This window comes from Petromyzon marinus, chromosome 1 (genome assembly GCF_048934315.1).
Source record: "Petromyzon marinus isolate PM22_M1 ecotype Great Lakes invasive population chromosome 1, UKy_Petmar_22M1.pri1.0, whole genome shotgun sequence".
In the NCBI taxonomy this organism is placed as follows: Eukaryota; Metazoa; Chordata; class Hyperoartia; order Petromyzontiformes; family Petromyzontidae; genus Petromyzon; species Petromyzon marinus.
The window spans coordinates 31,172,388-31,195,953 of NC_133667.1; the positions used below are offsets into that span (position 1 = coordinate 31,172,388).

Below are 23,566 nucleotides of genomic sequence, written 5' to 3' on the forward strand. Positions count from 1 at the left end.
GGGGGTCAATTAAGGGATTTTATTTTAAAACTTTGTTTCAGCAACATTTACATTCTACACTGATTTTGGTACATTATGCTGTGCTTAAAACACAACATTTCCATTTTAAAGCAACAAAAATACGTTCACAAAAAAACAGTTCACATCTTAAAAATTCTCAAACAAATGTAAAAATAATAGGCTAAGTAAAATTAACTTACTTACATTTTCTTAGTTTCCATATGCAGTACAAACTATTTTGAGCAGGGAAAGGATTGCTTTTAAATAATCAGGACCAGAAAATGAACATCCCTTCCATTACAATAGCTTTTACCCTTTCGGGCAATAAAACAGTTGTGTCAAGATGTTAAAACACCAATCAGAATCCTTATTCAAATAATCCTGTCTGCATTCGCCACACACGGTACTTGTGGTGAACGTGCAAACAAAACTCACATGCGTGAATAAGCACCTGCAGGGGCGCGCGCGTTCACGCCACCGCGTTCGCTTTTGAGGCAGTGCACGCGGCAGTGTGTGGGATAACCCCGTGCGGCGGTGAGCCAGCGATTTAGTTATGTCCCTCAGAGGGGGCGCTAACACGGGGGGGGGGGGGGGGCGATCACCCGGTCGGCGGGGGCCCAGCGGGGGCCGATCTACGTGGTGGAGGATGGAGTGGAGGGGGCAAACGTTGCGCCCCATCTGCCCGGCGAGGGCGGTGGGGCGGACGTCGGCCCTCACAGACCCATGGACAAACACCGTAAACTCGCTGCCCACCCGAGGACAAATGCAGGGCAAAGAGACCTGAATGTCCTTTGCCATTTCACTCTATGAATTAACAAACACTGGTTCCTGAAATGTTGAAATGTTAAAATTACAACCACTGCATATTAATATTCTTAAATATCATTGTAACGTTAACTTTGGGGACAGGGTATATTGTAAAATGACAATACAGCACATAGTTGTGAGGTTTTGGATACGAATAGTTGCATGTTTAACATCCACTTATCCATACATAAGTGCCATGAGATCTGGATTAAGCATAGAAACTTGATAACGAAGTAAGGAAGTTTTGTATTGAAGTGTTGAACCTAAGCATCATTCATAAAACATACATAACACGAATTATGTAAATTCTCCACGTCCAAAATAATATGTATTCCAGGGGTATAACCAGAGCATACCCGACTTTGTCTTCCCAGTGGAATCATTGCATACTGCAGCATGGATTTTAAGGTTGAGTCGACCTTAAGGGGGGAGGGGGCGGGTAACCAAGGCCGTTTCACAAAAAGCATAGCTATAGACACGCACCACATCTAGGGGCAATAAAGCGGGCCTGTGCTCCCACAAACCTCGGGATGACCTCCGGAGGGAGCATGAACTTAAGCGGACCCAATGGATGCACCACGTGTGCAAAGGTGGGAGGAATGTCGGGCCTTGATGTGTCTTAGGTAATTAATTACATAAGCTAGGAAATCCTATATAAACACCACACAAAATCATACAAACCAGTCTTGCAACATGTGTCGTAACCCTCCACCACCCGACACAGCCAATCAGCAAAAAATTGTCACGTTGACAAAAGACAAACAGTTCACTACTTTAGCCCACCGGTGTGTTGAAGAGTAAATCCACAACATTTACAGTTTGAGTACACGTTTCGCTGGTAATTACATCCAGCATCATCGGGCAATTTGCCAGAATGGTAAAGCCCTCGCTTGCTCCCGGTCTTAAATAGAGCAGCAGGGTGACGTCATCATTTAACTCATTTCAGGTGCAGTGATTTGAGGCGGAGGGGGGGTATTGTAATTATATAATCGATTGGTAATCAGTCAATGGTTATGATTAGTAATGAGTTGTAGATTAGTAATTAGTTGTAATGTGTGTTATTGTGATTATATTTCTACGTTAGTAATCCGTTAATTAGTATGTGTTTCCCCTATAAGGAATTGTAATATGTATTATTTAATAATACGCTTCCAAACCGCACTAAGCCTGTAGCTGTCAGAGCGATTAAACTTATTTCTATTCCTCTCAATTTCAATGGATTCTCTAATTAATCTTTGCCAGTAATAATTAGTTTTACACAACACTTCAATGTTATCAAACTTACCAGAATATCATTAGGATTAACTTTAATATCTTTAATCACATTCACAAGATGTTCTGAATTTCTTATGAATGAAGGTGTATGAAGGTGTATATCGGATTAATTGTTTATGTGGCAGATGCTGTATTGGACAGACGGGACGTAACATCAGCATAAGACTAAAAGAACATCAAAGAAATATTAAATTATCTCAAACACAACTGTCGGCAGTGGCAGAACATGCTTGTCAACAAGGACACTCAATTGATTTTGATAACGTTGAAGTGTTGTGTAAAACTAATTATTACTGGCAAAGAATAATTAGAGAATACATTGAAATTGAGAGGAATAGAAATAACTTTAATCGCTCTGACAGCTACAGGCTTAGTGCGGCTTGGAAGCGTATTATTAAATAATACATATTATAATTCCTTATAGGGGAAACACATACTAATTAACGGATTACTAACGTAGCATATAATCACAATAACACACATTACAACTAATTACTAATCTACAACTCATTACTAATCATAACCATTGACTGATTACCAATCGATTATATAATTACAATACCCCCCCTCCGCCTCAAATCACTGCACCTGAAATGAGTTAAATGATGACGTCACCCTGCTGCTCTATTTAAGACCGGGAGCAAGCGAGGGCTTTACCATTCTGGCGAATTGTCCAATGATGCTGGATGTAATTACCAGCGAAACGGTGTACTCAAACTGTAAATGTTGCGGATTCACTCTTCAATATAATTGCCATATAAATCCTACATAGGACTAAACTCGTCAAATGATCAGCTTTCATTGGTTCATTACATCTCACTTGGTCACGACGACAACAACAACATCTTTCCGATGAACCAAGCCCGCCCTCGACCTCAAAGCTGCGCCAGTTCACGATTGACAAGGCGGCAGTAGAAGCACGTGACACCGGGGAGACTGCAGGAAGGCGAGCAGTGGTGGCTGTGAAACTGGTGTCGCCCCTTTCTCTCGCGAGGGGTCGTGACCTCTCCATGGTGGCCAAGTATAAAATTATCGAGTGAAGCAGACTCCTCCTGCCCATTCTCCTTCCCCTCCTCCTCCCCATTACTGTATTCTCCATCATCTTTGATCAGTGCTTCCACCACAATTGCTTGCATCTGGAAGCTGGCCTCTGCCGGTGTGCCAATAGCCAGCTCGGATGGGTCTATGGCGGTCGCATCAGCGCACTCGTCCGACTGCTCGTCCTCATCTCCCTGTGGTGACGATGGCAGTGATTGGGAGGTGGAGCCCTCCATGGGTGATGAAGATCGGTCTGTTACGCTGAGCCACACACCGCTCTCTGGTGTCGGGCCCTGCAGCAGGCCTAATGCAGCCTGCGACACGAGGCTCCAGTCCTGCAGCAGGTCCGTCTCGGTGGTGAACTGGGACGTGATGGTGAAGCGGATGATTAACTTGTCTCCAGCCATGGCTGGCACCACGAATAGCTGCCCCGATGCATTGAGTCGCACCAGGAGCTCATTTGTCAGCTCGTTCGGGCCCTGTTGAGAAGAGGTAGACACACCGTACAACACACACGTAAACCATCACACACCATTACATGCCATCACCTACCATCTCACAGAGAGCATGTGTTACACCCACACACACCATACGATCTCTTGTATACACCATCAAGCCACCATCGTACACATATCCCATCGGACACACCATAACATACACGCACATCACACATGCCCATCCCAGCTCACCCGAAGACGGAAGACCACAAGTCCCAGGTGCCTCTTTACTGGAACCTCAAAGCGTGGATCTTCACGCACGAGGTTCTCAAAAAACCTTGCGAGTTGAACTCCCTGTGAACAGAGAGCCAATGGCGGTCAGCACTGTCACAAGCTTGAGCATCATAGGCATTATTGTCTTCATCATTGTATAACTTCACTGGATCAAATTTACGCAACCCTAAAACTTAAGAGGCAGAAGTCCCCAAAAGGTAGGAGTGACCTCACCCTGCGCACATGCTCCTGCAGTCCGCCGACGCCGAACGATCGAAGGACGAACCAGATCTTGAGTGCGCGAAAGCGACAGCTCAGTGGGATCTGCCAGCGCTGCGGGCGCAAGCAAACATTAATTATATTAATACATATTGGGGGTTTGAAACGATGTATCAATTAACATCGATTCTTAAACTCAGGAATACATGTATAAATCACGTGTGTAATAATCGCTGTGTTTGTATTTGTCATCATATGTAATGGGTTCACGTTACTCTTCCAGCTGCTAAATTTACCCATGTGAAATAAATAAGTAACATCATTAGCGATTAAAGGCCGAATCGACTTGTTAGTAAAAAGGCCACACCTGCTGATATTTTATGGAAACAAACTGCCAAATTGGTGGTACTTCATATTGGTGCAGTTATTTATCTTTCAAAAGAACATATATGTAAAATAGGCGTCTGCTAGCATGTGTCAGAAAACCATTTTAGTTTTGCTTCCCATGAATTGTAGATGCTGCGTATTGAGAGTCAGAAGAGTGGGGGGGGACACACCATGAGATCTGTGACCGAGTTGGAGTGCGCATGCTGGAGGTACAGAGGCTCCACGCTGAACGTCTTCTGCAGGCTAAACTTGTCCGCCACCCTGCCATCACCACCACCACCACCATCATCATCTTTGTCCTTCATTGATCTTCATCATCATTTGCAATTTTGCCATAACTGTTCAACGACCTAATTATCATCATCCGGCTTTAATCAATCAACACTACTGCCATCATAAACATCCTCATTTATCCATAATCATTTTTATCATTCATACTTTATCAATGATCATTAACCTTATCCATTCATTTCTCATCAACATCTTAGACTTAATTTTTCACCATCATATCATAAACATGATGGTCATCATCATCATTACTATAAGTACCATCACCAATTGAGCAACACTGATCTTAGTTGGTGGCCCTTAGTGGGTTGGTGAAGCTTCCTCATTCCTGTAACAAAGTTAAGTTTATCTGCAGTATGACCACAGTTGTTTAAATAGTAACATGATAATTTCATCCAGGAAAGTTATGTTTTTATGTGTATCCGATTTCTTAAGCGTTTTGTGCGTGTGGGAGGGGACTGGAAAATGCACACATTTAATTAGAAGAGCAAAGCTGAACACGGATCTCAATGGTAATGTTTGCTGCCTCATCGAGGCACCAACTCATGTGCTCAGTGGGCAAGCATTAACTTCACAGCGCGAGATTGACATTTTGTGAGTCGCTGGTAGACGAGTCGGTGGCACGTGACTAATAGCTGCAGAATTAGACATGCTGGGTGTGGTGTGTCGGGTGTAGAAATCGATTTTTTTGTTCGTTCAGCCTGACAGACCCAGGTGAAATTATACCCAAATTCAAATGGTGCTACCACCACCACCCCTACCACTAATAGAGTGATAGTCTCCATCAGCAGGAGATGCAGTGGTTCGCCTGAAGGGCAATTGTGGTGCCACCGCAGTGGAGCAGCTCGGCCGGCGCTACCCTCTCCTTGCACCTCCCCCCCCCCCATGAACGCACGCACGCCCCACTAAACACTCACATGCACCCCCGTAGGGTCTCGATGAGGGATCACCTGGTACGATGAGTTTTCACCCAAGGACCCCATTAACAGGGACGTTCCACGGTTTCTCCGGACCAGGAAATTGGCTGAGCCCCCCAGACCGGATTACATGGCGGCCCCCCCAAAAAGGGGGCATAGAGCTTTACAGGCCGGCCGCGATGTGTATGCTTCATCCTGCGGCAGTGTAAACAGTGGGGTGGGAGGGAAAAGCCCCTAGGCATATAGGAGGGTTTAAGAGGGAGGGGCCGAGGGGATTATCGGTGAGTCGGCAGAAAGGAACGCAGGTACACAGACAATGGAAAGGGGGGGGATGACGTGACCCCCCCCCCCCCCCCCCAACGGCCAGAGCACTCAAAACGGCCGGAAAAAGGATTCGATTGGATCCGCAGGATGACATCATGTGACCCGGGGATTAACGGGCTTCCGGAACATAAGGGGGGAAGGAGGGCAAATTGGATCAGAGTTCTTCTGGAGTGGGAGAGAATACCAGCCGCCCTCAGCGTCCATGGGACGCCTGCAGGGTGCAGCTGAAAACGATTGGCCAGGCAAAGTCTCCGAGGCGGGCATCTTCCCCAACCCCATCGTGCAGCTGGAAAGGTGAGTAAGTACGGGGGGGGGGGGGTGGGGGGCAATTCAGCCCAGCTCACAGTCAGCTCGAGCTTGGAGGATAGACGCACTTGGCGACGGCCAAGTGATAGGAGGTTAGGCGCTGTCTGAAGGGTGCTGGCTGGAGGGGGCCATAAACGGGGGTTCACTATTCACTCCGGGAATAAACCCTTAGCACAGACTGATGTTTGACGCGTGGTGCATGTGTATGGGTGTGAAGAGCGGTGGGACAGCGATCGGCGCACGATGGTGTGTGGGTGACTATAAACCAGTGTGTGTGTGTATGACGCGCGCACATATTAAAATACAAACGGTTGCCCGCGCCAGCGCGTGTACACGCGAGAACCGCAGTATTAACGGCGAGCCACGTGCGGGTATCGCGCAGAGAAAATCAGTTTGTGGGTACCGCGCGAGCGCCGATTAATAACTCATTAATATCCAGATCGCTCCGGAGCATCGGTGGCTGCCAGCGAGTTAATCAGTGACCCCCGTGGCCGTTCGCCTTGTTGACACAACGGTTTCGTGGAAATAATCCTTGTTTTTTTCGGTAAAGTCACGTCCGCTCTACTTGAATGTCTATGTGTGTGTGTGCCGTCTGTATCTTAAATTTAATACTTAACTTGCAATTTAGGAATCTTTGAAATAACGTAATCAACCAGGCTATGCGTTAATTGTGTTTTGACCGACCGTCTGTGTTGCTTTATATGGTTTCCAAATACTTCTATACTCTGTTTGGTATGCTTCTCTCTCTGTGTCCCCTGTTGTGTCGGTGTTAGTTCCCCCTACTTGGGTGTCTGTATATACATCTGGGGTTATGTGTTTCCCCTCTCTCGTAAATTTAGCTCTTCTGTACCTGATGATGGCTGCTTGTGTTGCAACCGAAACGTCGTACGCTGTTATGTTATTTTATTATTTCTTATTTATACGTGACTTTACCGAAAAAAACAAAGATTAATTCCTGCAGTCACGAAAGCTTCGAACCAAGTTTAGTGGAAATAAATAATTAACTCCTAACCGCGGCGAGCGGCGAGTCACAATATTACGTAATCCGCGCGGCTAGGACGACGCCCGAGTCGGGGGTGAGGGCGCGCGCGTGATTAACCCCTAGGCGGTGTCGGCCAGCCGCTAGCTGTGTCGGTCAGAGAGGACCCTGGGACGGGGGGGGGGGGTCACCCGCTCGGGCGCGTGGGGGACCCCGAAAGACAAAAACGCGGAGGGGACGGGGGTGGGGGAGGCAAACGTCGCACCCCCCCCCCCCTGCGCGTGGAGGGTGAGGGGGGCATGAGCCCCCACCAATTAGACGTGGCGCCCCCCCCCCCCGCTCGTGGTGAGTGAGAGGGAGATCAGCCCCCACGTAATGGGAAGTGGGGGGGGGTATCAGCCCCCACCAATTAGACGTGGCGCCCCCCCCCCACCCTGCGCTCGTGGTGAGTGAGAGGAAGATCAGCCCCCACGTAATGGAGAGTGGGGGGAGGGGGCATTAGCCCCCACACAATCACACAAGTGGAATGGGAAGCCGTGAGGGCAGAGTGAGTGAGACTGCCTCACCAAAAGACGGCGCTGTCCAGGTTGACCATCATCCACTTGGACGGGTTGACCACGAACGAGTCGGCGAACTCGACCCCGCGCAGGGGGTCACGCAGCTCGGGACACAGGAATGCAGTGCCCGCGTACGCCGCGTCCACGTGCAGCCACAGCCCCTCCTGGCGGCCTGCCACATCACAAGCGTCGTGGTAATGTTGTGTCTGTAGGCCTTTTCCAAAATTGATATTAATAATAATACTTGCCGATAATTTTTTTGTTTGTTAATAGCAACCGAAATAATGAATGAAAACACACAAACCCAGTCCCACAGCAAACAGCATATGGAGATCGTAAAAAGGCAATTGAAAATAAATAAATAACTATTGAACTTCGGGGCAAAAAGAGAGGTTACGTTTTCTGCGAATCTCCAGATCGCCAAAGAACGGTTCACAAATAAATACCCAGAATCACAGACACAGAGCACAAGGCAAACAAACATTATAACTGATTTTTTTCTCTTCACGGAAAAAGTTAAAAACTTGGCTATAAGAATAAGTCTATATTAGTGGCTTTATTAGTGCTTATTTTATTTCACCCTTATTCAACTCACGTATTGTTTCTTATTGTATCTTCTATCTACGTGGCTTTACCAAGAGAACCAAAGTACATGAGTTCCTGCAATCACGAAAGCTTAAGTTCAAACTAAGCTATATATCCAACCTCCGGATATCGGAAATAACTACAAATCTTGGTTAAACATAAAACCAAATGATATTTGAGCGACGTTAAACCGAGGGCTAGCCAGAGAGAGAAAGAGAACCTCCCGGCCGCCTTTGTCTTCCCGCAGCGCGGGGAAGCAGGAATTTAACACCAGAGCAAGGGAATTTATTATTGTGCAGGCCATCTGCACACACGATGCCCTGGACTTCATAATGGCACCCCACCCCACCCCACTACCGCGGGCGGACAAGTAATTAAAACAACCACACACAATACATGTGTCATACATAACATTAATGTGAACGTTATTCACCGTAAACTATATTCCGTTTATATAACCTTGCAAACACCAAGGAATACGAATTCCCAGGATCAAGAAACTTACCTCTTAACCCAGGATATCGGAAATAAAATGATATAAATGATAAAGCATACACACGGAATGACGAAAATTAATAAAAACTGAGGAAGGGCCAGGATAACGGGGTGAATCACAACCTTGTTGAACATAAAACCAAATGATATTTGAGCGATGTTAAACCGAGGGCCAGGGAAAGAGAGAGCCTCCCGGCCGTCTTTGTCTTCCCGCAGCACGTGATAAGAATAGGCATACGCTCAAGAGAGCACCTTCCCTCGTGAAAATAAAAATCAAATACCTTGAGTCACAGACAGAATCATAACTGCAAGTGGTACGATACCAAACCGTGATGGAATAAATGTTAACTTTAAAAGCCTTAACGCCCTTTGTGCGTACAGAAAAGGTCACGCCGGGAAGGCCGACCGGACGGGGAGGGTCGCCCCCCCAGGATTGCATAACGCAGATGGCTTGAGGGGATGACATACAAAGATCCCCCATATAGCCTTAACAGACTGTAGGGGCAAGTGCTGTTAGCGAGCACCTATGTAGGCCGGAACGGTACACGAGGGGGTGGATGGCCAACACCACGCCCGACCGCCTTTGTCTCCCTAGTGGCAATGTTTACACACCGCACCAGGTACTCATTTGAGGCTGAGTCAACCTAGGGGAGGCCCGGTACCGGTTCAGATAATCGTCACTGGTGTTGGCCGTGAGCGGGAATCGAACCCGAGTCGCCAGGTTCATAGCGCAACGCGCTCACCGCTACACACACGGACACACACACGGACACACACACACACAGGCCACGCTCCCCCCCACTGCGCAGAGCGGAGATTTTTTTTTCGAATATAACAGTTCAACCATCATCTCGACAAACGAGTTCAACAAGGCACGACCAGTCGCAGGAGACGGCGACCAGCGGCTCGGAAGAAGACATCAAGCCAGCTTCGAGGCATGGCCTCGAGACATTAGCAATGGGTGCTGTGTCTCGCGGAGAAGGGGGGCGAGGGGGTGCTCTGTGCTGAGTTCGGCATGGGCAGACAGAGTATCGCTGAAAGTTTATTCTGCATCGAGTGCCGGCTCCCAGCTGTAGCGCGACCAGCGCCGCCAAGCAAGAGCGTCTGCTGTCAGCGGTCAAGCGCGTGCCGACTTGACTCATCCAGCAGCGGAAAAGCCTGACCAGCTGCCCGTGAGCAAAAGGGTCGGCTAACCAGCTGAGCGCGATCGCGCATCTTCAAGGAGAGGGAGTTGCCGCGCTGCCCCACAGCAGTGAAAGGAGCCTGCAGCCACCTGCGGCTCCCAGCGCTGAGCGCGTTCGAGCAGCATCAGGAGAGGGCCAGCTCATCACCCAGCGACGTGAGACACGCCGAGCGAGAGGGAACCTGCCGTTGTTCGTATGCCCATCCCCCACCTTCACAAACCCGCTACGCTTACCTTGTCTGCTCACACAAGAATCTACCAAAAGAACAATCCAACGAACCTACACACTAAGACTAATTCACCATCAGCTGGCCATGAAGGCATCGCAGCTCCTCAAGTGGTAACAATCCGTCGGTTATAAGTACATTAATTATATTTTTTTATTCCAAAATTTGTTCTTCGTTTTGTGATTGTACTTCTAATCGCATAAATTACCAATAGATTCATCAATACAAATTAATTCTTGACACCTTCGCCACGGAGCTACGCTCACGGGGAGAAATCGTGTTAAACCGGGTTCCTTATCATCAATCTTGTACACGAATTAATTAATCTCCCGTGAGATAGCACGTTCCCGCCGCACACCTTACTCCAAGCCATCTCTTTGATTATAGAATCTTGCTGATGAATCTATGAACGTATATTTGTGCCTTTAGGAATAATATTTGTTTGATTGCTTTTAGTATGAATACCGTCGCATAATTTTAAGGACTTTATTCATATTTTCCATATGCTCGTGTTACACTGCATAATGACCAACTGCTCCGTGACCCAAAGTGAAACAACGTGATAAGAATTGCCTTGAGGGTTGCTTACGGATCTATTAATGAATGCAGTACTGTGTGAGCAATTTCAAGTATAATCATTCATAATAGAGTATCAAGGTTTTTGTTAGAATAGTGTGCCTGTATGTTTTAACGACTCTCTCTCACACAAACTGAGCTCGCGTTACGCGGTGGAATGAATCACGTGCCGTTGTCAAAGTGAAACAACGCAATCGTTGATGGTTTTGTATCGATACTGTGTTGAAAATTCCAAGATTGAGAGTTCGCATATTATATTAGAGTTAAGGTTTAGTTAGAAAATAAAATTGATTAACGCAGAAGTGGTTGTGTGTTCCTTCCGAAATTTCATGCATACGAGCTGTATCCTGCGTTGAGATCTGAATCTGGAGACCTAACATAAACACACTAACACACTCAGTAAATGTTAAAGCGAGAATAATTGTATTGCCGAGCGTTAATACGAAATTAAACAACGAAGCGGAGCTTACTCTGGCATACTTACATTACACTGGCATAACTTAATACGATAAATTGCATTATCCCGATTGATAATCCGACCCTCCTCAGCGAGGTGGGGCCTAATTATCATAAAGGCTCGCATTAGCATAATCGCACACTCACATAAAAAATGCAATTATATCTCGATTTAGCATAATTTATGCACATAATTTATGCTAATTAAAGACGCATCTTTTATATATCTCTTTTTTTAAACTGAACTTACAAATTGGACCCAGCTCGGCCAGGTTGTCGAAGGCGCACAAGCCCGTGGTGCCGAGGGTCACAGACACCTGAGAAGACAACAACACCGAGCTAGGTTTATTGTGGCACAGGTAAAACCCATTGAGCATTCAATGCTCATGTCCGATGGGGACACGGTTAGACTATAAAAACCTGGTTACAGCAAAAACAACAACACATTCCAAAGTCAAGTTTCAAACGGCCATGTCATGGGGCGTGGTGTTGCAAGCACCATGCCTTTCCGCCTCTGTCGCCCCATTGCCAATGTGATCATTCAAGACGATGAACAGGAAACAGCCACTCGAGATACACTGATTCCTGAATGTAGTAGTGTATCGTGGTTGGCAAGAGTCCTAGTTTAAGGAATTAAATAAGGCTCCCTGTCCAATGTACATTCCCTATTTGTAACTCAGTGCCTCAGCCCTTCTGACCCAGGGGTCCCGATGCAGTTGCAACCACCTGCACGTTCGATAGCTAGGCCACTGTCTGAATGGTCATTTGAGGAGAAAGACAAGATTGTAGTCACACACACAGGCGTGGAAACAATAATCCAGCAGGAGCGACAGCTGCTGTCCATTCAAACAGTTTGGAGGGTGGTGAGGTGCAAGTTAAACGTTGGCCTTTCTTTATGAACCATCTTGGCAACATAACATGGGCTCCCCATGGCTATATATGTATGTTAAACTTCTTTTGCACCATACGTAGTCCAACAGTGCTAATGGGAGGGACATCAGGTGTGCCCGGTCAGCGTGTAATTGTCCTTGAAGACATGGTCTCGAAGTAGCGCCTCACGAAGAACGGGACGAGGCCCTGTGCTCTGTCCTCCTCCACGGCGCGTCGGAGCGTCTCCCCGCGCAGCGAGAACTCCAAGTCCGTGGACAGCGAGCGCAGCCTCACCAGCGACACAAGGCTCGCCTTCAGCACCGACGAGTGAGCCTGGCGGATGTGTGATTAACCACAAGATACGTTCATACATATGCAATTTGTGTATTTTATGTTGACTTAAGTTTTTCAATTTAATCAGCGCGTGTGCAGGAGATGAACGATGCATCGCAGGGCCATGATAATGGCGATGGCTTGGGAAGGCTTCATCCAGCAGTAGATAAATTATGGCTGATGAAGATAAGTTTGTAATGGAATCTATGTAATTAATTTGTTATCTATAATGAATACAAGTGAAATTGGACTAATTATATTACGAACCGCTGAATAATTTCTGATCATTTATGATAAAAATGTATCTTAAAAGTTTGATTAGCCATAGCTCTTCATTAAATCAACGTGTTTGGCTGAATCACCAAAAAAATGTATTCATCATTCAAAATAAAAATTTAAGCTTTATAATTTACAAAAAAGATATTATTCAGCATTTCTAGCCATATAGCTTTCCAGGAAGAAAACATACCAACGGTAGTTTTCCTCTTGATAACGACTGCAATGTTGATCTGTGAGCGCACCATCTGATTTTCACAACCACAGCACCCCTGGGTGATACTGGTCCTCTATGGGGGTGCTCCAAGAAGACTTGGTGCGTGTTAGAGGGCGAGTTATTATCCGGGCGGAGGCGCGCACCTGGTCGGAGGTGTACGCCACGAGGCGCGCGTTGAGGAGCGCGTCCTGTCCCACGTCCACGCACGCGTCTCCGCGCAGGCGGGCGAGAGCGCGCGTCCGTGCCGCCAGCAGCGCCAGCAGGTTGGATTCGCTCACCGTGGTCTGTGGGACACAGAGACAAAGATTCCCTTAGCGAGCACCTATGAAGGCCGTCACAGTACACGATGGGGTGAGTGGCCAGCTTTGTATCAAGAGTAGCGATGATTGCACACTGCACCGGATACTAATTTGAGGCTGAGTCGACCTTGCGGACGCCCAGGACCCGTTCAGATAATCGTCACTGTGGTAGCCGTGAAGCGAGACTGGGTCGCCGGGTTCGTAGCGTAGTGTGCTAACCGCTGCACTACCGTTCGGACTTTGGGGCACACACACACTCTGCATCCTCACAGAGGACTGCAGCTAATTAACCTAACAGTACAAGAGGGAGTGTGTTGCAAGTATTTCACAAGTGTAATCAAATCCCCCAGAATGTCCTTTATTTTGTCAGATCTCAGATGCTAAGCACGGTTGAGCCTGGGTAGTGCTTGCATGGGAGACTGCCTGGTAATTCCAGGTCTTGTAAGCTTGGACTGTGAGGTGGCAGGTAAATTGTAAAATACAATTAATTTGTGAATCTACTTGTGCGGAGCATGAGTGGCACTTTTTTTCTGCACCCACTCCGGTTTTCTCCTACAAGCCAAACATGAAAAGAATTGACCAAGCATTTAAAATGCAAGACCCTCCTTAGAAAAAGTCTTCATACTCAGTGAGGCTTTCATGGCTTAATAAAACCTGCTGTTATGAAACACGGTCTTTACCCAGCAGAGTGCAAAGGGGTGGTGGGGGGGGTGACATTGCAAGTACCATGCCTATCCGCCTTTGTCGCCTAATTTCCCATGTTTATCATTAAATGGCATTGACTAGTTTTAGGCTGAGTTGGCAAATGCAAAAAACGATTTAGACAAGAAGATCGTATGTGTGGTGGTGTGGGCAGCATTAAGGGGTGGCTGATGTTTGTGTGCTTCACCAAGTACCCATATTATTTTGCGCTGTTTTAAATACCAGGTTCTGACACCAGCTGTGACTCGTGGTGTGAGAGGCAAAGAATTCAGATTAAAAGTGAGACATTATTTAAAATTAGAAACTGTTCTGTAATACGCTTGTGTTAAACAACCCTTCTCTTATATGCTCTAAACATGCCCACTCATTGAAACATGTCCTTATTGACCCATCCGGTATTAAAAAAAAGTTTCAAATAAAAAAATCTTCATGATGATGGCGATGATGAATATCACGGTGGTGTGGTGGACGATGGTGATGTAGATGAAGCACCTGAATGACTCCGCCACCGCGTCCCTCTGGGTGGTCGTGCCGGAAGGTGTCGGGCAGGGACAGCATGGTCGCCAGCCAGTCCGTCATCACCAATTCCAGCTCCGTGCTGGCCGGGCTCGACGCCTGACTCGGGTCACGCATCCCCAACACCAGCCATGAGAGATATCGACTGCGCCCCATCCAGCATGTACATGTGAGCTGACGTCATCGCTCCATCTCAACAGTGGACACACACGTGCCCATTGTTTGGGCGAACTGGCGTGGTTAGAACCACACATGCCCGGTCACCTACATGATTTCCCTGTTACTGGCGTTGACCACAGCAGGTACTTATTTTAGTTAAACAAGTTTAACCAGGTGAGGCACAGTCTAGAGTTTAACACCAAAATGCTACTGGTGTGCATCACCACACACATGAAAGACAAAGACAACGATTTTTTGTATAGCCTGAACAGGCTGTAGGAGTAAGTACTGTTAGCGAACACCTACATATGAAGGCCGGCACGGCATACGGAGGGGGTGGGTAGGCAACACCACTACACTACCGCTCGCCACCCCACATACTCATCCATTGATACACACACTGCAAACATGCACGCACGCACGCACTGCTCTGGCAGACACACACAGGATCATCCCGTTTGACCATATAGAATGATGGGGAAAGTGCTGTAGGTACGCACCTATTAAGACCGGCATTCACATAAGGAGCTGTGTTGCATGCATACATTTTCACGCTGGGAACGTCAGCCCAGGTACAGGTCCTCATCATCACTGGTGTTGTCAACCATAGCCATAAATTGAAAAGGGTTCATCAGGGATTGGTTTTCCTTGGTCTTATCAGCAAGGCGTGGTCTTATAAAACAGCGCCACTCGGTAGTGCGAAACCGTGACGTTACAGGTAGAAACAAACGGCAGCGTACAGAAACCACAAGAATATTGGCAACGTACCCATGTGAAGCCGATGGAGTTGATCGCATTAGCGAGCATGTCTCCCAAGAGCGAGGGGTACGAGTTGAGTCCCGGGTAATACCCGTGCATGTGTGGGCTCTGCCAGTGCACGATCTGTGGGCACAGCACAAGAGCAGTGGGAGTCGTGAAGTCAACAACGTGGGAGTGATCTTCTGAGTCTATCCATAAGACCACCACTGTTAACTTCCCCAAAAAGTGATATTTATTTTATCGACCCTGGAGGGATGGTGAACTGAGTCAATCCCCCCAACCAGGATTTGAACTCGACACCTTCCAATTGTGATCTGTTCGCGTTACTGCACAAGCTTTGTATATGCAATCCACTACAATGGAATAAGATTTTGATTTATATAACGTTTCACGGTGCTCCATAGAAAAAAAAACAGAATATGTGCATCACATGGGAAAAATGTGTTTGTGGTATTTTAGGGAAGTTCTATTATAATCGAACTACATGCACAGATACGTAAGGTGAGAAAGTTACAAAAAGGGTTTAAATACAGATTAAACATAAACACCTACAGGTTCGGCTCCGAAACATTTTGATTTGTTTCTATTTACATTTCCTGCATTCAAATACAAACCACTCAAAACCCTCCCTTCTGATGGTGAGAGTGCAGAAAGCGTAGATTTTGGAGCATGGTACAGTACAACAATATAAGTGTGTGCATTTCCCTCCCCACGTTGTACCGACGAGCGAAATACCTGAGCTGAGCCATGGCCTGACCCGATATGGAACCTTTGACCCCCCACCCCACCCCAAAGCTATTCAATGGTGAGCACTCTCAATTCTAATATTTCCCTCTATTCTTACGTCTGCCTTATCCGTGTTTCTGTGGCTGGCCATGTTACCCCAGGCATGATGAGCCGCTCCACGTCCTCAAAGATTCTCTCCCAGGGCTCTCCTTGCTGCGGGGGGCCGGCGGGCAGCAGGGGACGCAGATAGCCGGGTCGCACGGATGGGTTCACGGGCCGCTCACGTACTCCACGCAGGTACGTGGTGATGTAGTCCACCAGCTCCTTACCTGCGCGGCACCATCAGTGACAGGTGGGATAAAGAGTGGGTGGTTCCAACTATGATCAAACCACCATTTCCCGTATCTCCGTTTAGCACGGTTGGTTACATATGGAGCGAAATAAATTCAACATACACATATATACCCTCAATGTCCTCATGGAAAGCCAAGCAGAAGATCAGAAGATCACCTGCCTGTTCCACTAGGAGATGACCACCTCACAGCAATTATTGAATCTTCGCGGAGCCTTGAGCGTTACAACACCCCCTCGTATGTGTGGATTTTTGTGTGGATTTTTTTTCCAGGGACTACACTTTTTTTCTCCAATTGCCAACGTTCAGTTAATGAATTTGGCCAAACATCCCAATGCGTGGCCAAACTGAAAAACTGAGTATTTAGAAAAAATGAACCTACCTTAATAAAGGACATTGCTATCATTATGTTATGCCCCTCCACTCCGGGCCAAAAATAAAAAGATAATTTCCCAAACAATGTCATTTCTAATCATCTATTAAAACGTCATCAGCACTAATAACACACGTGTATTAACAGCTTCAGCATTCACAGCATATTATTAATCAGCAGTAACCAGCCAGTGCTGGTAGGCAGTCTGCCGTGTGATAAAACCACCCCTTCTCATGTCGCCACGAGGAAATCTCATGTGTCTGCTCGTTAGATTCAAGTTTATTTTGTTTGTGAGTATTTGATATTTGATGTTCCTTTATTATTGTTGCTGAAGCAATAATACACTGGCACGTTTGTTCACGTGACGTGATGTATTTGTCTGTCGGTTGGAGAGTGCACGACACATTGTGGCACTTTACTCAAGTGATCCGACCCTAAACATTGTTTTATGAATCACAGAAGTCAATTGCCTATTTCGTGTACCTGAAATAAGTGAATGAAACCGTACGATTGTTAAAGGGCTGTCCATAAATGACGTCACGCACCTGGGGGGGGGGGTCAGACATTTGTGACGATGTGTGACGAGGAGGGGGGGGTGATAAATGTGACGTCACATCAAAATGCGTAACTTTAAATACATATAGACAACACGTTCTACTTAATTAAATATACTTTTAATGTTTTCTCCTACAACATCAGAGTGCAGCGCCACATTAAATACGCACTCCAATGACAATAGTTTAAAGCGATTTGAAGCATGTTTTATTTTCAAAATGAAAATATGGATGGGGGGGGGCAGAGCTTTGTGACGTCATATTTGAGGGGGGGGGTCTGACTTTTTGTGACGCCGTGTGACGAGGGGGGGGGGTCAAAAATCGTCCAAAAATCGCGCGACGTCATTTATGGACGGCCCCTAAGACGATGTTTGTTGACTTTGCTTTTGTAAACAGTGAGAGTGAGACGACAAATTGGGCACCTCGGCTTAGCACGTTTGGCTACATACGGTGCTAAAGAAATTCTACATACAAAGAGCATCAGAAACAAGGCCCATCCAGGATGGTGGCGATGCAGCTTCCGGCCCAAAGGAGGCAGCAAGGCCACGCGCGTCAGCTTCCACGTCCAGGTCGTGCAGTATGAAGACTGCATCTATGAGTGTAAATTATCTGTGCTTCCTGTGTGTTTCGCTAAAGCGCCTGTTCATCTGGAAACGTCCCTGCAGCCATTGAGAGAACTCGTGAAGTGTTGCTGAAATCAACAGGTCACCTCTGGGTTTCCTGTCTCAGGTAAGATAATGCGTGCGGGTGGACTTTCAATTAACAATTGGACCACAGAGGCAGCGTCTGGTGACAATGCTGCAACAGTGTTGGCCTCCCACCAGACCACAGAGGCAGCGTCTGGTGACAATGCTGTAACAGTGTTGGCCTCCCACCAGACCACAGAGGCAGCGTCTGGTGACAATGCTGTAACAGTGTTGGCCTCCCACCAGACCACAGAGGCAGCGTCTGGTGACAATGCTGTAACAGTGTTGGCCTCCCACCAGACCACAGAGGCAGCGTCTGGTGACAATGCTGTAACAGTGTTGGCCTCCCACCAGACCACAGAGGCAGCGTCTGGTGACAATGCTGTAACAGTGTTGGCCTCCCACCAGACCACAGAGGCAGCGTCTGGTGACAATGCTGTAACAGTGCTGGCCTCCCACCGGACCGGTTCTCCTGGGAAGCTACGTGGTGGGCTGTACATGCGCCCGCCCTGCTAAAGAGAGCGCTGATGGTGAATTTTGAGCCCTTTGTCCGCGATTTCCAGTTTCTCAAAGAATTCAACTGCGTGCGTTGTGACCTCAGAAAGGAAAAGCCGAGTTGGACGTCGTTGACTCCACAACATCGAAGCCACGAACTGCCAACGAGGGTGCTCTACACGTGCGCGTAAAGCGCATTACTGACTTAAGAAGGCGTCTTCATCCAGCAGTGGATTGGCAAAGGGCTGGAAGTTATTATTGACGACCACAAAAAAAATAACAACACGTCGTTGACTCTACTATGGTATCAGGAACTACTTCGGTTGTCTTTAAAACATAGGTGATAATAATATGCCCAAAGTGCTAACGCAAATACAAGAGCAGTAAATGATGATGCATACAGCATCAGTAAATGATGATGCATACAGCATCATCATTTAGTATCTGGGTGTGTGTCCAACATCTTCCATTGTACAGCGTATAGCGAATGTGTTTGCATTTAGACTTTGGCATTACAAATCTACATTGTGTTAATAATTGTATTATGGAGTGACTCATGCTGCCAGCTATGGCTGCAAAGTTTGGTCGTACATGTTATATATCGTTTATTGTTAAATTTGAATCACAGTTCCTATGTTCCTATGATCACTGTTACATTGTTTTTATAGCTTTATTTTGTTGATTTCGAAAACGTTTTGGTTTAGCCATATTTGTTTGTTGTAGTACAGAGTGAGACTGATTTAATCTACATTTTCTTATGGTTGTTATTCATCTTCTTTGGTTCTTTCGGTAAAGTCACGTAGAATGATAATAAAATAATAAATTAAATATCTAAAATATAAATGTATTCTTTTATTATCATTCTACGTGACTTTACCGAAAGAACCAAAGAAGATGAATCATTGCAGTCACGAAAGCTTTAAATCGAAATGGTTGTTATTGTTTGACTTGCATCCCAATGGGATATTCGCACACAACGTTGATATACGGTACTTTTTCTGGAAGACTTCGCTGTTTTTTCCTGAAATTTTCTGTTGCGCATAGTCACTTTAAGATGTCCCTTGTTCATGTTTTTGTTTGTTGCGGTTGCACCCGAGTCAAGAGCCGCATGGCTCACAGGGCTATACCTAATAAATTAAATTAAATGTATTGAGAATGTTAAAACGTCCACAATGGACAAGGAAAGAGCACCAAAACAATACGAACAAAAACTATAACATATCAACTAATTATTGCAAATAATTAAACACTTTCCTACAAAGTGGATCGTGGCTTAAGCGTTAGTTCACCGTCAGTGTGTGCATGTGCTCATGAAACACCCGCAAACGACATTTGTTTGATACACTTCATATTACATGTACAATATTTTCTATTCAAAGCGCATCTAAGAGCGACTGCATGTACATCATGACGCTGTACAAGCTACGGGGCGATGCGCATAAATATGTAGCAAAAAAAAACGCCTAAAATGTTTAACATTCGTGACACAGTTTTCTTTTTATTCTCAACGTGACTCCAGCTGTCAGGGAACATTTGAGCCAGTGGTTTTACCACCACTGCCGAGGCAGCCCCGCGTATGTATGTTGAACTTATTTCGCACAGTACGTAGCCAACCGTACAAATCGGAGGTGAGGGGGAATATCAACATTAAACACAAGCAGTTCTCAAGAGGTGAGTTTTCAATTTAATTGTATCTGAAGCTACCAACCACATATTGAGCAATTACCAATTCCACATGCAATTAGTTACCACTCACCTCGAATCTGGAAATCGGTGGCGTCCATGGCTCTTCTGGCTTTGCGTGTGACCACTCAGATGAATGTGCAAATTGCCCGCTGGTAGCAGTTCTACTGACCGGGTAGCAACTACACTGTCCGCAGAACTAACTCTCTGGCTACCTCTTGACTGGATGGCTGGGTGAATGCCTCTAATGGAATGAGTGGCTATCGGTTGTCGAGTGACTAGATTGACAAACGCGCACGTGTTGTCTGGACCGGGTTGGTCTCAAGATTCCCGACAGTGATGTACAGCCGCCCTTTTATTGCGAGCGAAGAGACGCAGCGAATGATGCAGCGACCTGCATCCTTAATCAGACCCTCCTTGCGAGAGAAGGCACGTGGCTCAAGATAGGGACACTGTGTACACACCCACCAACCATTACTCATCGGGTTTTACAGTGATATTTGGCACATTAACAATACTCTGTGCATGTTGGAATCGTTCGCTTACACTTGCATTGTGTGTTCACTGGTTCATAAGCCTGCACAGCATATGGCGAGAGGTCTCGGGACTGCAACACATCATTGTAGGTGACAATGCACCATGGTTCATTGATATGATGAGCTATTTGTCGGACATAGTTTGCTCAACCATTATGTGAAGTTGGAACCACTTGTCACAGTTCCAAGATAAAGAGAACAAATGAAGATGAGAACAGTTGAACATCAAGTCTCTTAACGCAGAAATTATCCTCAAAATCGTCAAAAGCAATGCTGGAGCCATCCGCAACGCATTCAATATCGTTCGTGACTGCTTGAAGTTTGGCTCATATTGGGTTGTGATACCAAAAGTGTCAACAGATTGAGAATTTGTTGGGCTCCTCACTTTTTTCAGCTCCTGCACATCACAATCAAGCTCAAAATCAATGTTTCTCAATGCATCACAGAGTATATCAGCAGCGGCTTTTGCAGCATCAAGTTAGCCAGCATCTCAGGGCTGAGCTTAGATGAGAATATTATAAGTGGTGCAGTTTGATGAGCAAAACAGTGTTCTCATTTCACCATGCTCTTTCAGCAACAAACAATTGAATCAATTGGTGGTGACCCGGGTCACCATCGTGACCCGGGGGTGCCAAAACCTCCATAACTCCGAAACCAGAAGGCCTATGAAGACGGGAGATGTCACTGAGCCCGATACGCACGCCAAATATGGAAATAAAAAACACACGCAAAACATTCATAAACAAGGGGGGCTGCTGGGGATTTGTGCGTGGCAACGGCTGTTTATTGCTTGTTTTGAAAGTACATCAGAATGCTGGTCTGGTCATTGCCCAGCACGTTCTGCTTCTTACGGGGGCGGCCACCCCCTTTTCTTTGGGAGCGAGACCACTTGGAGGCAATGGCGCACCAGGCGCTCTCTTGGTACAGCTGGCGGTCATGGTCGTGCTGGCGGGATCGACATCGTCGTCATCATCGCTCCCAGCGTCGCCCTCCGGCAGGACAGGGTAATACCAGCGATGCTCCCAGAAAAAAATCTTCAACTATGCCCGGCCCACCAATATTTTGCGATGATCCGGGCTACCGTCAATCGATTAATTTGATGAAATCTCGTATCACACACTATCTTTATTAAAAGTTCGTCTCGATAATTGTTTTTCAAATGTTTGATGCTGAAATATTCACTTCTCAATTCAAAATAAATAATACCTGATAAGCTAGAGCCGTCCGTGATATCCGGGATTTGACATACTTAATGTCCATCTTCATAAAATAAATGAAGTGCTGGTACTCTTTGGTTCTATTTGGTAAAGTCACGTAGGTAAAAAATAAAACAACAAAAATCACGACGTTTCGGCCACAACACAAGCGGCCTTTATCAGGTGAAGGGACCAGACTGTCTTGAGGACAGCGCTGGAGTGAAACACAGCCAAGCTCAGACTGCGACCTTTAAGCTGTGTGAGAGAAATAAAGGTGCCTTGACAAAGGAATTAGCATAAAAATTAGCATTTAATTGGCCGACTTAGCATGATGAACGGTTTAGAGGTGGTGTACATGCGGGTGAACATGCCGGTTGGCGAGGGGGGGTGGGGGAGTTTACCTATTGATGGTGTGAAAAGGGAATTTTAAGAGCTGCGAAAGTTTGGGGTACCACTACTTGAAAAAAATATACTGTACCATTGAAAATTAGTTTAATGTTTGGTTCGATTTAGAACATTTTTCCAATGGTTGCTTAATTTGAAACCATCTTCTCGGTTGAAATTGTGTCTGTGTTTGTAGATCTGAATTGCCTCGTGAACAAATCTCTGATAAAAACCCGTGGGTTTGCAAAGAACCTTGGTATCGGAGAAAATTATATCGTGATCACCCACAGCGTTGTAACAGTGATCAGCTACGGCAGAAGAATTCGTTCTGCCGTGTTTCAAATCTGATTTGTGCTCGCGAATTCGGTCAGGGACATGTCGCTTCGTCTCCCCGATATAGCAATCACCGCAGGTACAACTCAATTTGTAAACCCCGGGGTACTGTAAGTCAGGAATGACATCCTTCACGGTGCTGGTAGCTTAAAATAAATGTAAAATGTGAACTCTAAAACCCAAATACCTGGGGCTTTACACCAAAACCAGCCCCCTAAGTAGTCTAGAAGGCAAGATATTGTAACCTATAGAAATTTTATCTGCCATTTTGAAGAATTATGTCCAGAAAAAAACCCACTGACCTTTTATTGAAGTCAGCCCAAGTTATTTTACTTGTGAATAGGTTGGGGAGTTCATAAATTGGCTGCATGGGGCCTGGACTGAATGCCGCGTGTTATATCCTACCCGAACAAATTACCTTGTCTGCATGTCTGTAATAGCTTACGCATTAATAAGAACATGATGAGAGATGAATAATTCAATTATTATTTTGTAACTTGAAAGCAAGGATGTCCACCGAGGAGATGGGAGTGGTGAAATCAGCTCGTGCAGGTAATAGATGAATTGTTACATTGCGAGACCGTGATGGACTGCATGCAATGTTTTTCAGCTACATCCTCCGCTTTGGCCAAACGGATATATAAGGCCGCACTCATTGCACATAAATTGCTTGCCAAAAATTAACCACAATACCTTTCTGATCTCAGGGAGTGTAAACCATCATGCAAACTCCAGTTTCGCAGCGGTTTTTGGCTGGCCATCGAACAAAGACGTTCGCTGCATACGCA

The 23,566-nt window shown here is 46.2% G+C and overlaps 1 protein-coding gene across 1 annotated transcript; it reads right to left on the reverse strand.

The window, feature by feature from the left end:
* Positions 1-20,603, reverse strand: LOC116939973 (aromatic-L-amino-acid decarboxylase-like). The gene is made up of 12 exons (XM_032949099.2): positions 20,403-20,603; positions 16,343-16,515; positions 15,470-15,583; positions 14,519-14,641; positions 13,169-13,309; positions 12,389-12,532; positions 11,580-11,646; positions 7,817-7,979; positions 4,607-4,697; positions 4,065-4,163; positions 3,810-3,911; positions 1-3,599 (listed from the first exon to the last, which is right to left on the reverse strand). The coding sequence occupies exons 1-12, from the start codon at positions 20,428-20,430 to the stop codon at positions 2,958-2,960; spliced, it is 1,887 nt and encodes a 628-aa protein (XP_032804990.1). The 5' UTR covers positions 20,431-20,603; the 3' UTR covers positions 1-2,957.
* Positions 20,604-23,566: the final 2,963 nt, after the last annotated feature.

Coding starts and splice junctions, on each gene's coding strand:
- LOC116939973 (XM_032949099.2), bottom strand. CDS start 20,430: ATGGACGCCACCGATTTCCAGATTCGAG. Junction 16,516..20,402: donor CACCGATTTCCAGATTCGAG/GTGAGTGGTAAC, acceptor GGTGCCGCGCAG/GTAAGGAGCTGGTGGACTAC. Junction 12,533..13,168: donor TGGCGTACACCTCCGACCAG/GTGCGCGCCTCC, acceptor CACATCCGCCAG/GCTCACTCGTCGGTGCTGAA.